General features: G+C 40.6%; 1 protein-coding gene across 5 annotated transcripts in view; it reads left to right on the top strand.

Moving 5' to 3' along the window:
• Polr1A (RNA polymerase I subunit RpI1) overlaps positions 1-14565 on the top strand; it is a 610310-nt gene that overhangs the window by 390021 nt on the left and 205724 nt on the right. For all 5 annotated transcript variants that reach the window (XM_075882913.1, XM_075882912.1, XM_037432148.2 and 2 more), the window contains one exon: positions 3866-4090. In XM_075882913.1, coding sequence (XP_075739028.1) covers positions 3866-4090 — 225 coding nt within the window. The remainder of the gene's footprint in view (positions 1-3865; positions 4091-14565) is intronic.

Genomic DNA, 14565 nt, shown 5'->3' with positions numbered 1-14565 from the left:
ACAAATTCTGAAAAGACTTTCCAGTATTCAAAGGAAAACATCACTGAATACTACACAACAGAACTGAATGACATGTTAGTATTTAAACCATCAAAAAAAAATAAGTTTAAGGTAGGAGAAAGAAAAGCGAGATACTAGTAGTGAATAAACGCGTAGGTGCCGATTTCGATATGAATAAAATGAGCAGTTAATCCTGGAAATGGGTGAGTAGAAGGTGCCGGAATTTTTCCCGATTGCTTTCAGCTACGATTTCATCTGGAATGCTGTTCCACATGCGGATGACACGGGGGAGTGCAGATGAGTTAAAATGTATGTTTTACCGTATATGCATGTGAATGAAAGATAATTATACAGTCTCTTTGATGTGAATGCAGATGTTTGCAATGTCATTGATAATGGCCTTGTTTCATGTACGTATTTATAAAATAATGAAAGGAGGTTTAGATCACGTCGGCTGCTCAAAAGGAAAAGCGATAAGTTTTTTTTAATTTGTGTTATGCTTGCGCTATGATAGTAGTTTTGTGAGATGAATCTAGCGGCTCTAATCTGAATCGATTCCAGCATGTTAGGTAAATAGCTGTAATGAGGGGACCAAACTGCAAAAGCGAATTCTAGCTGAGGGTGAACAAATGTTACGTAAGCTGAAGCACGTATATTTGTGGGCGTCTTACGTAGATTGTGGCGTATGTAGCCTATCGTGAGGCGTCACTGCAGATATTGGTGATGTGGGTAGTCCAAGAAAGGTTAGATGTGAAGGTTACACCTAAATATTTAAAAGAGTCAACACTAGATACGGGATTGCCATTAATAAAGTAAGAAAACTCAAGAGTTAGAGTGTTTGCGAGAGGACATTACTTTACATTTACTTGAATGAAGGGACATTAGCCAACTATTACACCAATCGCTGATGAGGTCGAGGTCATTTTGAATTATTACGTGATCACAAGTACTAGTTATTTCACAGTAAATTATACAATCGTCAGCAAAAATGTGCACTTGTGAGGATAAATTACTTGGTAAGTCATTAATATAAATAAGAAAAAGCAGTGAACCAAGAACACTCCCTTGCGGCATACCAGAACAAACGTATGAAAGTGGAGATGAAAAATCATTAACATTGGTGAATTGCTGCCGGTTAGTAAGAAAGTTCCGTATCCATGACAGAGTTGATGAATCTATACACAAAGAAGAGAGTATAGAGATTAAGCGGCAGTGAGCAACACGATCGAAAGCTTTGGAAAAAACCCAGAAAAAGACAGTCAATTTGCAAGTTTAGTGTAGAAAGCAAATGTTTTTCACTCATATTTGCGTCTATTTCAAGTTTGATGAAAATAGATAAATTAGCATCATCAGCTGAGCCAGCTCCCTGGCAGTCTTGTTTTTATGTTTTATTAATATATGTTTCCAAAAAGCACCTTGAGAAATGCCCTCTGAGAAGTTGCATATCTATTGTTTTAATAAAATTCTGTGTGACAATTTGGAATATGTAAAAAGAATTGAATAAGGGGTATTAAATTTTGTTAAGCTAACGCAACTTATAAAAAAAAAATTTAAAGATTGATGTGTCTTCTTATCTCTGGGCATGCCCACGCGATGGGTAAACTCATCAGTCTACCAAGCCTCAGTCTAAAAGTTGACTGTCATGGTAGTTGATTTCTTCTGTATGCATGTTAGTTCATGGTTAACTCACGCATGTGCTACCGTTATCATTCGACATATTGCACACACAATGTCATAAAACAGAAAAAAAAGTTACCATTTGAATAGAGATTCTACAGTTCAGCTTCTGACCTTTTTTAGTGCAATTTTAGACTGAAAAACTTGGGGGGGGGGGTGATGGTTTTTGATGTCAAGCATTCATTAAATTGAGTGTAGAGCGAGTGGTTCGCATTGTTGTACGGCCCTGAACAGCAGCTATGGTTTTGTGGGTAGCAGCAGAATGGCCAGGGTAGCTTCATTTATACCGATAACCGCAGTGCATTGGACATGTGTTCTTTTGGTTGCCCGTGCGACTGCTGTAAAGAGGACTCATGCCCCATCCATTCACACGGGGCAATTGGAGTGCCCTTTAAGTGAGTGTACTTATGCTCACAAAGTGTCATTTTGGAGGTTCACTGCTTCACGAGAAAGTGAAGTGTACATTGAAAATGATGGCAGTGGCAGTTGACAGGTTTGTAGAGGGTCATATATTTGTTATTTTTGTGCCCGTGTGTCATCGTCGGACCGCGTTGTCTTCGTGGAAGTAGCACCAGTGGCACACGTCATCGTAAATGACTAGGGGACAGCTCACCACACATGTGCAAGTGTGCCTGGTAGTAAACAACACAATGAACACAGCCATTTGTGCTGCCGCATCTTCCTAGTGAACCATGTCCGCTAGGCTGCCCAAGGGTGGGAGTAGTGAGTTTTTTGTGGTATTGTGACTTGCTTAAATACATAGAAGTATTGCTTATAACAAAAACAATGGTTTAAAGATAGTATGAATACCACTTTAGGCAACAGCGTGTTTCTCTGCACGCCACTGGTATCGAGGCTACACACTTCGTCTCAGCGAAGTGAGGTTGGGGAACACACTTGTTTGCAAGTGTACTTTGCATCGACTGACTCTCAACTTTCTCGTGTGACAGCGCACAAATGACAGTCGCGGCAAAGTGTACTTGCTTAAAGTGCACCTAAGTTGCCACGTGGGACGGGGGTTTAGCTCCTGTGGCACCAAGCTTGTTAGCATGATACTGACTTGTTACAAATTGATTTTCATACCTTTCTGAAATGATTTTCTTGATTTTTTCCTCATGCTTTTTTATTTTTTCGAAAATTTTTGCAGCACCTTTGTTTGAGTTACACTACATTGGTGACTGTACTTGGTCTGAATGGCTGAACTTTGGTAGAGTGATCAATTACTGTTTTTTTTTTTTCACTTAGTTAAGTCTAGGTTTAGGGATTGCCCCAGGCATCCATGGCAAGCTTCCTGGTCAACTCCTGGTTCATTTTTTTCGTTTTTGAATGCAAAGTTACCACTTTGTAATGTGTTAAGTTGGATCTTCTGACTTATTTTAGACCACTGCTTGCCCATCGTACTTACCAGGAAGCTTGAATGTGGATTGTCTGTGGCAGTAACTCACCGAAGGTGTTTTGTTTGCAGACATCATTGCAGTGCAACAGTCTTGCTACCACACAGGTTACAGAAAATGCTTCCACATCATTGGGTCCGACTTAAAATTTATATCAGTGTAATTAAATAAAAATAATACACTCACATAGCTGGCATTTTCTTGGTGGCCTAATATTTGAAGCCTAACTTGCCCACTTGATGTCGTTTGTGTAATGCTCGATGCTGTGTTATGGGCTGTGTCTTATAAATGTTGTTTTGGCCCTTATAAATGCATTACTAAGCCTTAAGAATTATTTTTAGGCATAAATTGTGATTGACTGTCTGAAAATGTTTCAAATTCTTAAATCACTGTTTTTAGGAACCTAATATAATTTTTCAAGAAAGAGAGGGAGGGTTATGTTGACGTGTGGAAGTTTTGGTAGTAAGTAATCCTAGTTAACTTGTAACTGAATGTTCATATTGCTCATGTTTCAATTTTCCATAAATATAATCAAATAAAATCTTGAAATGCATGTGCCATTTGATTAGAAGCACATTCAAGTTAAACAAAGATGGAATTACATTGAATGAAGCACACTGAGACTAAATCAGGATGGAGTTAGTATTTTGTACCAGGTTAAAATAATCCTACACACTCTCGCTTGTTTACTAGTCAGAGGAGGCGGCAAATGCATTTAGTGTCCTCATGTGTGACACTCTTGAAGACACACAGATTGTTTTATCTAATATATATTTTGAATGTTGCTTGTGCAGAGCATTGGTGAGCCGTCGACACAGATGACGCTGAACACATTTCACTTTGCGGGTCGAGGTGAGATGAACGTGACTCTGGGAATCCCGCGGATGAGGGAGATCCTCATGGTAGCCAGTGCTAACATTGCCACGCCTACCATGGACCTACATTTGCTACAGCAGCCAAACATTGAGCAGTGCGCTGAGGAGCTTCGGGTCAAAATCACCTCCGTCAACCTCTCACAGGTACCCCTTTCAGGAAGCTATGGAGTTTGGCGCAGCTTCTGCTTTATTTATTTATTTAGTCATCATACCTACAGAGCCCAATAAGGCATTGAATAAGGGGGGCAAGTACAAAGTAAATAGAGAAGAATACATTAATAAATACAAGGAAAGAAATAAAAAGAAAAAAGTGTACAGTGAATGAAGTTAGAGAAAAAATGATACACTGCAAAAAAAACAAGAACTAAAGAAGAAACAAAAACATTGTACGTATATATAATATATAGAGTGCTAAGCATGTTCGGACAAAGCAATAGCATTTATTATTTCACGGAAAAAATGACACACATGGCACATGCTAGAAAAAAAAAGTGCAGGACGACTTTGCAGAAAAAAAAAATGGTGACGACATGATGCTACTTCAGAAAATGTTTATGCAACCGATCAAGAAATGCTTGACAGCTACTAATTGATGCAATTTCATCGGGAAGATCATTTTAAAAAACAATGGCTCCGGGAAGTGCTGATGAATTGAAAGCGTTGGTTCATCAATTTGATGTTTAATGCTACATTGATTATGTAAGCGGTGTGATATGCGTGTGGGCGCTTTCAATAGAAAGGGAGATGGCCTGATGCTGTAGTGATATTTATGGAACAATGATAAAAGAGCAATGGAACAATGTACATTTAATGCCACAAGTGCTATGTCATGTTTCATCTGCGTTATGCTGGAGTGGGGGCTGTAGTTGGAGGTGATGAAACAAGGGGCTCTGTTTTGTACAGACTCAAGCTTGTTAGTTAGTTAGATTTGATGAGGAGACCACAATGATGAAGCGTATTCTAACTGTGGACGAAGAATGGTTTCATAGGGGAGTTGTCTTACATTGCTTGGTGAGTTCTGCAAGGTCTGGCGCAAGTATTCAAGGGACCTGAAAGCCTTGGCAGTAATTGAGTTGATATGCAGGTGTTGTACACCACCTATGTGGTGTGCACCACCTGCATTAACCTGTTGATTCTATTTAAACTCAAAGAAAGCCACTAAAATGTAAAAAAAAAAAAATTGAGAGGCAGAAATGGAGACAGGGTACACAGAAGTGGCTACTGCAAGTGATATTTAGTTCGAAAAAAGGCCTCCTCGTTTTTTGAAATATACATCACTTGTTAGTAGTCACCTCTGTGTTCACATTCTCTGCCTCTCAGTTTTCTTCCTTTTTTGACATCTTACTGGCTCTTCGAGTTTACCTGTGTGCCAACTTGGCCAACAAGCAACACTCCTGAGCTGTTGATTCATGTTTGTGTGGGAGACCTATAGACCTCCTCCATGTTTGTAAACAGTGGCTAGTGCCGCCAACATATTCAGGTCATCCGTGTGGTCGCGAGGCACAGCTCACCGCCACATTACCCTCTGTGACAACTGGTGCAGTAACTGCGATGCTGCCTTTGCGCACCGCATGTCCGAGTGCCTCCTGCATGTTTTTATGGGCTCACTGAGCAGCAGCGACAGAGTAAGTTTTAGTGGCCCTTAGAAGGACTCCGAAATTAACATATAAAATTTACATTGATGTTCAACTATACCTCAGAGCTTCATCAAAAACATTGGGTATCTTAACGTTATGAAAAACATTAGGTATCTTAACGTTATGAATGTCACTAATTCGTGAAATGTAAGTAACACTGCTGCAGTCATTTTAGTTAGTTAACTAATACATTTTAATTTGCTAGCTAAAATCTATTTAGCCAAATGTATAAACTGTATTTAGTTAACATGTAGTTTGTTAATGTACATTTTAGTTGTTTGTTAACTAATACAAGAATGACTACCTCAGTCCAGAGAAGTGTTCTTAGGTGCGAAAATGCACAAAGTAAAATAATGAAGTCCATGGTCGTTATGAGAAATTCTCGCACATAAACTAATGTGCCAGGTTAGTTACTCGTGCAAATATGAAGGGTGATCATAGTGATACTTCTTCCAGCAATACGGCAACAATAATCTTTGAACAATCACAACAAGCTGTGGTCAATGCTGCTACATACCTGCCAACTTTTCCGAATAGTTGGAGAAACTCCCGAATTTTCACCTTATCTTCCAGTTGTATGAATGATACCTCAATCTCACAAAAAGAGGCTGGCACAGCCGAGGCGTTTTCTTTTTTTTTTTTCGCGCATAGATCTGCTTTTCTTGCTGTGACAGTTGCGATGCTGCAAAAGAGCACACGCTGTTCCACCTCTTGTTTATTGTCACCATATTGCAGTATATTCTAGACACTATAGTACTGCACATGTGGGCGAAGGCCAGCAGCCACGAGACAGGCTCTGTATCGAAAGAAGGAGGGCAAAAAGATACCACAACTTTTGCGTCTGTCTCTCTTGGCTCCCGCATTTTGTACGCTAGGCCGACACTGCTTGCCTAGATGTCAGATGTATTTGTTACATGGTTGTGGGAGATGCGTGTTTCCCCGAGTTTAGTTAGAAGGTCAATGGCAGTGTCAAAAGAAAGAAGTACAGTAAAAACCGCTTATGCCGTAAGTTGCTAGAGTTGCGAAGATTTGAATTATAAGTAGTATCACACTACAATTAAAGCTGCCATCTTCAAGGGTCGCAGTTGTGCAAAACATGTTGAGCATGTAGCCTCGCGTGTCTGAAGCATGCAATGCATAATGCTTACAACCATTGAAATTTCTGAATGTTAAAAAATAAATAAATAAATAAATAGCGATCAAAAATTCCGTTGTCAAAGAAATGAATGCAAAATGGGGGTTGTTTCACGAAAGAAAGCAACATTGCAGAGATTTTCTAACTATTGGTCAGGTGTTGAGCATGTAGCCTCGCATTTCTGAAGCATGCAATGTATGGTGCTTACAACCATCGAAATTTCTTAATGTTGAAGAATGAATAAATAAATAAATAGCGATCGAAAAATCCCATTGTCAAAGAAATGAATGCAAAATGGGGGGGTGTCTCACAAGAGAAAGCAACATTGCAGAAATTTTCTGACCATTTGTCAGACCGTCTCAATTATGCGCACTACAATATCACATCTGAAATTTCACGCGCTGAAAGACTTTAATTGTTGGATTTTAGGAGCATGCACCCTATCTCAGGACATCGTAACCGAATCACAAACCACCATCCAAGTGCTATACATGCCACCCTCGTTTTCTTTAAAAAATACGTATCCCTTACCTTCAAGTGCAGCTACCGCGAAGATTTTCATTGATTATGTACTAAAACGCACTTAGGTAGTACAGTGCAGTCCACTTATAACGATATCGAGAAAACCTAAAAATATGATCGTTATAACCGGTGATCGTTATATCTGGACTGCCGCCAAAAAATCGTCGCCGGACGTACCTTTTGTAGCTCCAGGCTTCATTTTGCTATTTTCACCAATTAATAAATATTGTAGATAGTAGGATGTCAAAAACAAGACTTTATTTCTTACTCCGAAGAACGCATCACGGGTTCGCTGAGGAAGAGAGACTGACCGACGGCGGGGTGGGAGCAGTGGGAGGAAGAAAGCACAGCCAGAGGTACACAGCCGGAATGCCAACGAGGCCCCGCCCCCATGCCGCCGCGCCGCTTTGCTTTTCGCTTTTTTTATTTTCTCTCTCTTTCCCGCTTTCGTTCGGTAAGCTACGAGTAGCTTGCCGGCTTGCCGTTGTAGAAGGCGGGGAGCCGCGGAGCGCGGCGCTTTGCTTTTCGCATTTTTTTTTTAAATTCTCTCAGCCTCTCCGCGGTCGACGCGCGGCGAGGCGCAAAACGTGACACAGCTGGCGCCATCTGTAGCGCGTCGCGCCAACTCGCGATGCTCTCCTCGGCTTTTTGAACGGCCGGGACGCGCTGCCGGCGCTGTGCTGCAGTGGCGGCAGATACGTACTCGCCTACGCTAACTTTTCGTCTTGTCTCGGCATAGTTAGTTTCAGAGGAACTTATCAATCTAAATGTTACGATTATTCTGAATGAAACATGCTGTCCACGGCAAACTTTTCATCGTTGTATCCGATATGCGGTGGATAACATATCGTTATATATGGTTTTTTTCCCCATAGCCCCAATGCATAAAATGAGACTGTTAAGTCGACCCATCGTTATAACCGATATATCGTTATATGTGGTATCGTTATAAGTGGACTGCACTGTATGCGATTGCTACAGAAATGCAACCAATGCTGATTAGGCCTAGGCTGCCATATGGTATGCTGTTGCGGGAAGTTTGTCCAAGATATGAAGATTGGGCGCCAAAAATATTGCACTGAAGCACGAAACCAAGAACACGGTGCGTGATGCGAAGCTTGCGTTCGCAACTGGGAAATCAACAATGACGAAAACCCGCCCAGCTTATGTAAGACCACATACTGGCAGCAAAAGCGAAAGCTTTCATGATAAAGCCGTAAATGAGAGAAAGGTAAATTAAAGGCAGGGAGATTAATCAGAGGAAGACTTCCCTGTGCTTGGAAAGAGGAAAAAGGGGTGTAAAAGAGTGAAGGAGAAGAAGAGTGTGGGTGACTGTGGTGAAAGCTTTCAAGCTCACTGAACAGGTAGCTAATGCGATATCTGCAATAACAATGATGATTAAGGTAACTCTTAAGCGGAGTCTAATCTAGCCTAGTTGAGCGTGGTATCAATAAATTTGGGCGTAAGTAAGTAAGTTCAGCTTATGTTTCGACCTTTATTCGCATCGACACGGTCATGTCCGCAACATTGCGGCAAGCAGTATTGTGTCGAGTTGGTGCGCGTCGGATGCACGCATACTTTTGTGGCCACCCATGATCGTGTCGACTCGATTTCATTCCTGCTCATAGTGGTTGCAGCAGAGTGTGGTTACGCTTGAACTATTTTTATTTTATTTATTTATTGGTACTGCAACCTCTTCAGGACTTTTAGCACAGTGGGATACTATGCATGAACGAAAATACATAATAAGATTTATGTACAGGAAGATTGCAGTAAAAATAATAACAATGATAATAATAATACAGTCGAACACGAATATATAGAACTCGAAGGGAATCGCAAATTAGTTCGATATATGAAAAATTCGATATAAAGACATTGAGGCCCCAAGAGCTCACCTGTAGCGAATCATCACCTTACAATAGGTGCATTGAAGAATAACAACTAAGTCCGAACAGAATGATTTATTATAAACAGAATGATTTATTTGCATGAAAAAAAATCTCTAATCTTGGCCTACTTTGTTTTTGAAATGTTGAATACGCTAGTCTCGATGTTATCAAGGCTGTCCAGGTGTGACAGCGCGGTTCCTCTGGCAGCGAACACGGTTCGTTGACAGAGGACTGGCAAACCGCGAGAATCAAACCACTCATTAAATCTGGTGATACATTCAATATCGCAAATTATCGGCCCATTTCATTGACATCTACTTCATGTAAAATCTTTGACCACATAATTTATAAAGATATAGTCGAATTTCTTGAAAAGTATAAAGTTTTAACAGATGCACAACATGGCTTTAGACGTGGGTGTTCGGGTATTCTACAAGTACACAATTAGTCAGAATTATGCATGATTTTGCCGAAGGTATAAATAAAGGATATCAGACAGACGCTTTATACATGGATTCTAGTAAGGCGCTTGATAAAGTACCGCATAATAATTTATTTCACAAACTAGGTTTTATTATAACAAATAGTACTCTACTGGCATTGATTAGAGCGTACCTGATGAACTGTTACCAATACATTTCTCTAAATGACACCTGCTCAGGTCGAGTTGACATTGTTTTTGGTGTACCTCAGGGGTCCGTGCTTGGGCCTCTTATTATTTTTCATATTTATAAATGACATCACCACTGATAGTAATGTTAAGATGCAGTCGACTGCATAATTTATGAAACAGTTAGGTCAATCAAGGATCAGATTAAATTAAAACTTCCAAAGAATCATATCATGGTGTGATCAGTGGCAAATGACTATTAATTACGACAAGAGGGTCTTAATGCGAATAATCCACAAAAAGACACCACTTTTTTTCTTTACTGGGCAAACGGAAACGCCCTCTCGGAGGTTGATGGGTGTAAATACCTGGGTCTTTAGTTCACAAATAATTTATCATGGTCGAAACATATAGATGTTAGTATGAATGAGGCATTGCGTAAATTATTCTATTTAAGACAATCCTCAAATCATGAACTTCTTCCATTCATTTCCTTGCATACCAGTCCATTATATCTCCTATGCTTGAATATGCTGTGCCGATTTGGGACCCATACACCAAAACAAATATCAGTAAACTCGAAAGAATGCAAAAAAAGTAGTTCGTTATATATATAACTCATATAGTCGTTCATCAACAATCTGGGTTGCCCTCAGTTAGCGATAAGAATAGAATTTGCCGGCTAGAATAATTTTACCAAATAATTAAAGGACATAATAATATAGACTCCTCAATCATTGTCAATCATTCTCAGGGTTACGAAGCCAGCCAAAGAGATTCTTTCACGATAACTCCTTTACTTCAAGGAAGTAACTGCTTTAATTACTCATTTTTCTTTGGGACTATTGTTGATTGGAATAACCTCCCCGACAATATTGTAACACAATCCTTGCTTTCTTTGTTTGAAAAATAAATAGCTCGTTAGCACCGTTGAATGTACTTCTTTTTATTATTTATTCAACTTTATTGCATAAGCTTGTTCAGTTTGGTAAATTTTCTTCTTGAAATTATATTCTTTTTTGTGTTTATTCAGCTTGTCTTTGTACTCTTGCAATTTACAGTTACTATTTGCTGTTAAATTCATTGTTTTATTTGTATGCATTGTATTTTTTACTTCATGTGTTTTCTTTGAAAACTGTTGTTCCTTTTTTTTAATAACTATGTATCAATGTATCACACCTGCTATAGTCTCTGCTTGAGACTGCAGTATCAATAAATAAAAAAAATCTGGCTGATACAACGGCGAACGATGCTGAATGCTGCCGCCACTTCAGCGACGGAATACGCGCATGTGACTAGCGCCTCGTTTGGACAATCCTTTTCCTCACATGAGCTGTCGGCCTGGACATGAAAGAGAAAGCATAAAAGAGAAACGGAAAAAAAAAATGTACTGCAAGCTATAGATTGTGCAATTTGAGCCCTCTCGTTCTTAACTTTTTTTCGGGGGTTGCCAGTTTTGGCGGAGGTGCGGCGAAGCGTGAAGGTCGCTGGGAGCTGCGAGTGCCAAAAAACGCCTTCCAACTGATGCGCAGAGCCGCCCTGTCATGGAGATGGTGGAAGGGGGGCAAGTGCCAAAGCGCACCTTCCAGCTTGCGCGGCGTTAGATATATCCGAAGGGAGGTAAAAATGCCATTTGATATAAACGTGCGAATTTCTATACTTTTGCAAAGGAATTTCAAAGGGATAACTTGCGAGTTCGATGTACCTGAGAATTCTATATATTTGGATTTGATATAACCGTGTTCTACTATAATAATAAATAAAGAAAGAACACGCACATTCACTGAAGATAATAAATTTATGGTCAGTGACCCAGCAAAACATTTATCATAGATGCAAATGAAACAAAGCAACAGGCAACAGAGATGCAAACAGCCAGTAACTATATAAAATAACTGATCATGTTTCAGCCATTAGGAAACAATGAGAATTCTGAGGGAGAAGTTGTTTAAATGATGTTGCTGCTAAAGTTATTCCAAGCTGTGACTGTTCTCAGAAAAAAAGAATACTTGAAGAAGTCGTTATGAGAACTAAAAAAAGTAAATGTTAGTTTGTTAATGTTAGTTTGTTAAGTAAATGTTAGTTTAGGAGAACAATAACTAGAGGAGAATGAAATATATTCGCTAGCGTTGACGTTATAGTGTCCCTTGATTAACTGATATAAGAATTTTAAACGTTATGAGTTTTTTTTTTTTTTTCGGCTAACGTTAGCTCGAGCTTGCAGGTCATGTACTTAGCTGCGTTGGAAATTGTTATATATGAGCTGCATGGCTCTTTTTTGAGGTTTTCTGGCTTCAGATTATTACCTTTTGTGTAGGGGTCCCATATAAGAGCAGCATAGTCTAAGACTGGTAGGACAACAGAATGGTATGCTAATTTCCTTACAACAGGGGTAGCCAAAGTTGACATTCTCCTTAAAAAAAATTATTTTCTATAAGCACTACCTGTAACCTAATGAATATGTTCGTTCCACCTTAGATCATTTGATATCCATAGCCCAAGATATTTGTATTCAGACACCTCAGACAAACTAACCTTTCCTTATATTCGTGTGACGTATCAAGTGATGGTTAGTAGAGGTCGAGAAGGAAGAAGTGCGGAATAGAATAAACATGGAGTATGAGCCGGGCCACGTCTCCCGCATCTAGCGTCACACGAGTCGACAGGATGGAGACCTGCCTGCCCCTTCATCAGTCACTCATCATCGACGCAGTGCCCCAGAAGACACACCCTGACCATACATTGACTACCGAATCATCGCCTAGGAGGACAACGACCAGCACCATGACAGAACCATCGGCTGACCTCGACATCCCCAAGTACACCGGATCAGCGGACGACGGACCCGTACAGGACTGGTTCAACCTGTTCGAACTCCACGCTACCGCTGCATCTTGGTCGGAACGGGAGATGGTTACGAACTTCAGCGACTACGTCACCGGTGAGGCATTCAAGTTTTACCTCACCCACATATTCGAGAACGATGAGTCTTGGCAAAAGATAAAAGAAGAAATGATCATCTGGTTTCAGGACTATAATCGAGATTCGGTTACAACCAGCCATATCGATGCATTCAAATTCAGTAATCACATTCATACGCAGCCTTCACGCATTCGAGCACAGAGCAGAAGTTTACAATTCCCGTCAGGCGAAGTCAGTCATCTGCTCATAGAAAGACATCCGAGCCGTTTTTCTGCAAGGCCCAACCTTCCACCTGGTTTCGCATCTGCACAAATATCGCCAACGCTAACCTCTTCCCTGCAAAACACAAATCAAGACAATATTCAAGCACCCAATGTACTTGACTCTTCATCTTGCTTACGTAAGCCATCATTTGGTTCCGTGCCAAGTAGCTCGTCTGGTGCTCGTCACTCTCATCGCACCCCTCAAGATATCGCCACATACGCAACAGACCACCTGAAATATCGGCCAAATAACTTTTCAAGCCACTGCCATTCCGAAAGCGGTTGTACTTCAGGAACGCTTGGCTCGATTCTCCCGCAAAGAAAGAAACATACTGAATCGGAACCACGTCAAGCCATGTTGGCGGTGATGTCACCCTCAGGAACCGGAACAACCGAAAGTCGAAGCAGTACGGAGTCACTATTGTATGCAAGTCTCGCCGATAAAAACGAAAATGTATCTACTGCTTTCCTTTACACAAATCATGCTTGCATCCCACTCGTAAATAATGCTGGTACTACCGACAGCATCTCCTTATTCGACGACGATGACCACCCGCAATTTTCTCAACACCATCACCAAATCAAGAAAAGACGACAAGGAATGAAAACATCAACGGAAGCACGCTGCCAAGTTGAACGACTTAAAAAATTTAAACTTTGATCCAAGGGCCATTTCAAGAAAAAAGACGTTTCCGGATGAAGGAACATCGTCACAGACGCTCTCTGCGCCAGCGGTTGCACAGACGACAACACCACGGAAAACGTCCATTAATACGCGGAGCAACTTCTTGCACGCCGCCAGCACACAGGCATTTAGCCGTCACCATCTCTCAAAAAGCACGCATACTAGATACAATGCATCTGTCATAGCCACGACTAAGAATCCAACACATTAGACATCCAACCTTCCAACGCTACAAGCACTCCCAACCTTGTTCGTTTTTCGCTACTATCCAGGCTGTGTCATCATCATTTTCCACGTCGAATGCATTGTTATGCTCTCCAGAACGCAACAGCCAACCTCGCCCACCTGAGGTCTCCTAGATCTCACTGGACTGCCTACCCTGTGAATGTTTTTGTGCAAGTGCATGGAACTGCCGTGTTACATGGAACTACTCTATTTTGTGATATTTTTTCCTACGATGAGACACCACTTGTTCATGCTTCATAGTTTGTAGCTCGCGCATTCTTTCGGGGGGAGGGGAAATCGTGTGACATATCAAGTGATGGTTAGTAGAGGTCGAGAAGGAAGAAGTGCGGAATAGAATAAACATGGAGTATGAGCCGGGCCACGTCTCCCGCATCTAGCGTCACATACATTTACTTTAAAAAAAAAAAAAAAGAACCTCAGACAAACTGACATTGTTGAAATTATATGTAAAAATAAAGAATTTTTTTTTTGCGAGTTATCCGCATGAAAACAGTTCTGTCCAAGTTAATGCACATTTGCCATCGTTTAAACTATAAAGCAACACACTGGAATTCATTGTTCGAAAGTGTGTGGTCCGATTGTCCTTTAGCCTCTGTATAAAGAGCACAGTCGTCTGCGTACAATTTTATTTTTTCAGAGATGTCTTTTACTATATCATTTATATATATAAGAAAGAGGAGTGGCCCCAGGAGTGGCCCCAGGACTAA

The sequence above is a fragment of the Rhipicephalus microplus genome, unplaced genomic scaffold, assembly GCF_043290135.1.
Source record: "Rhipicephalus microplus isolate Deutch F79 unplaced genomic scaffold, USDA_Rmic scaffold_14, whole genome shotgun sequence".
NCBI lineage: Eukaryota > Metazoa > Arthropoda > Arachnida > Ixodida > Ixodidae > Rhipicephalus > Rhipicephalus microplus.
This window is presented reverse-complemented; position numbering and strand designations above follow the sequence as displayed.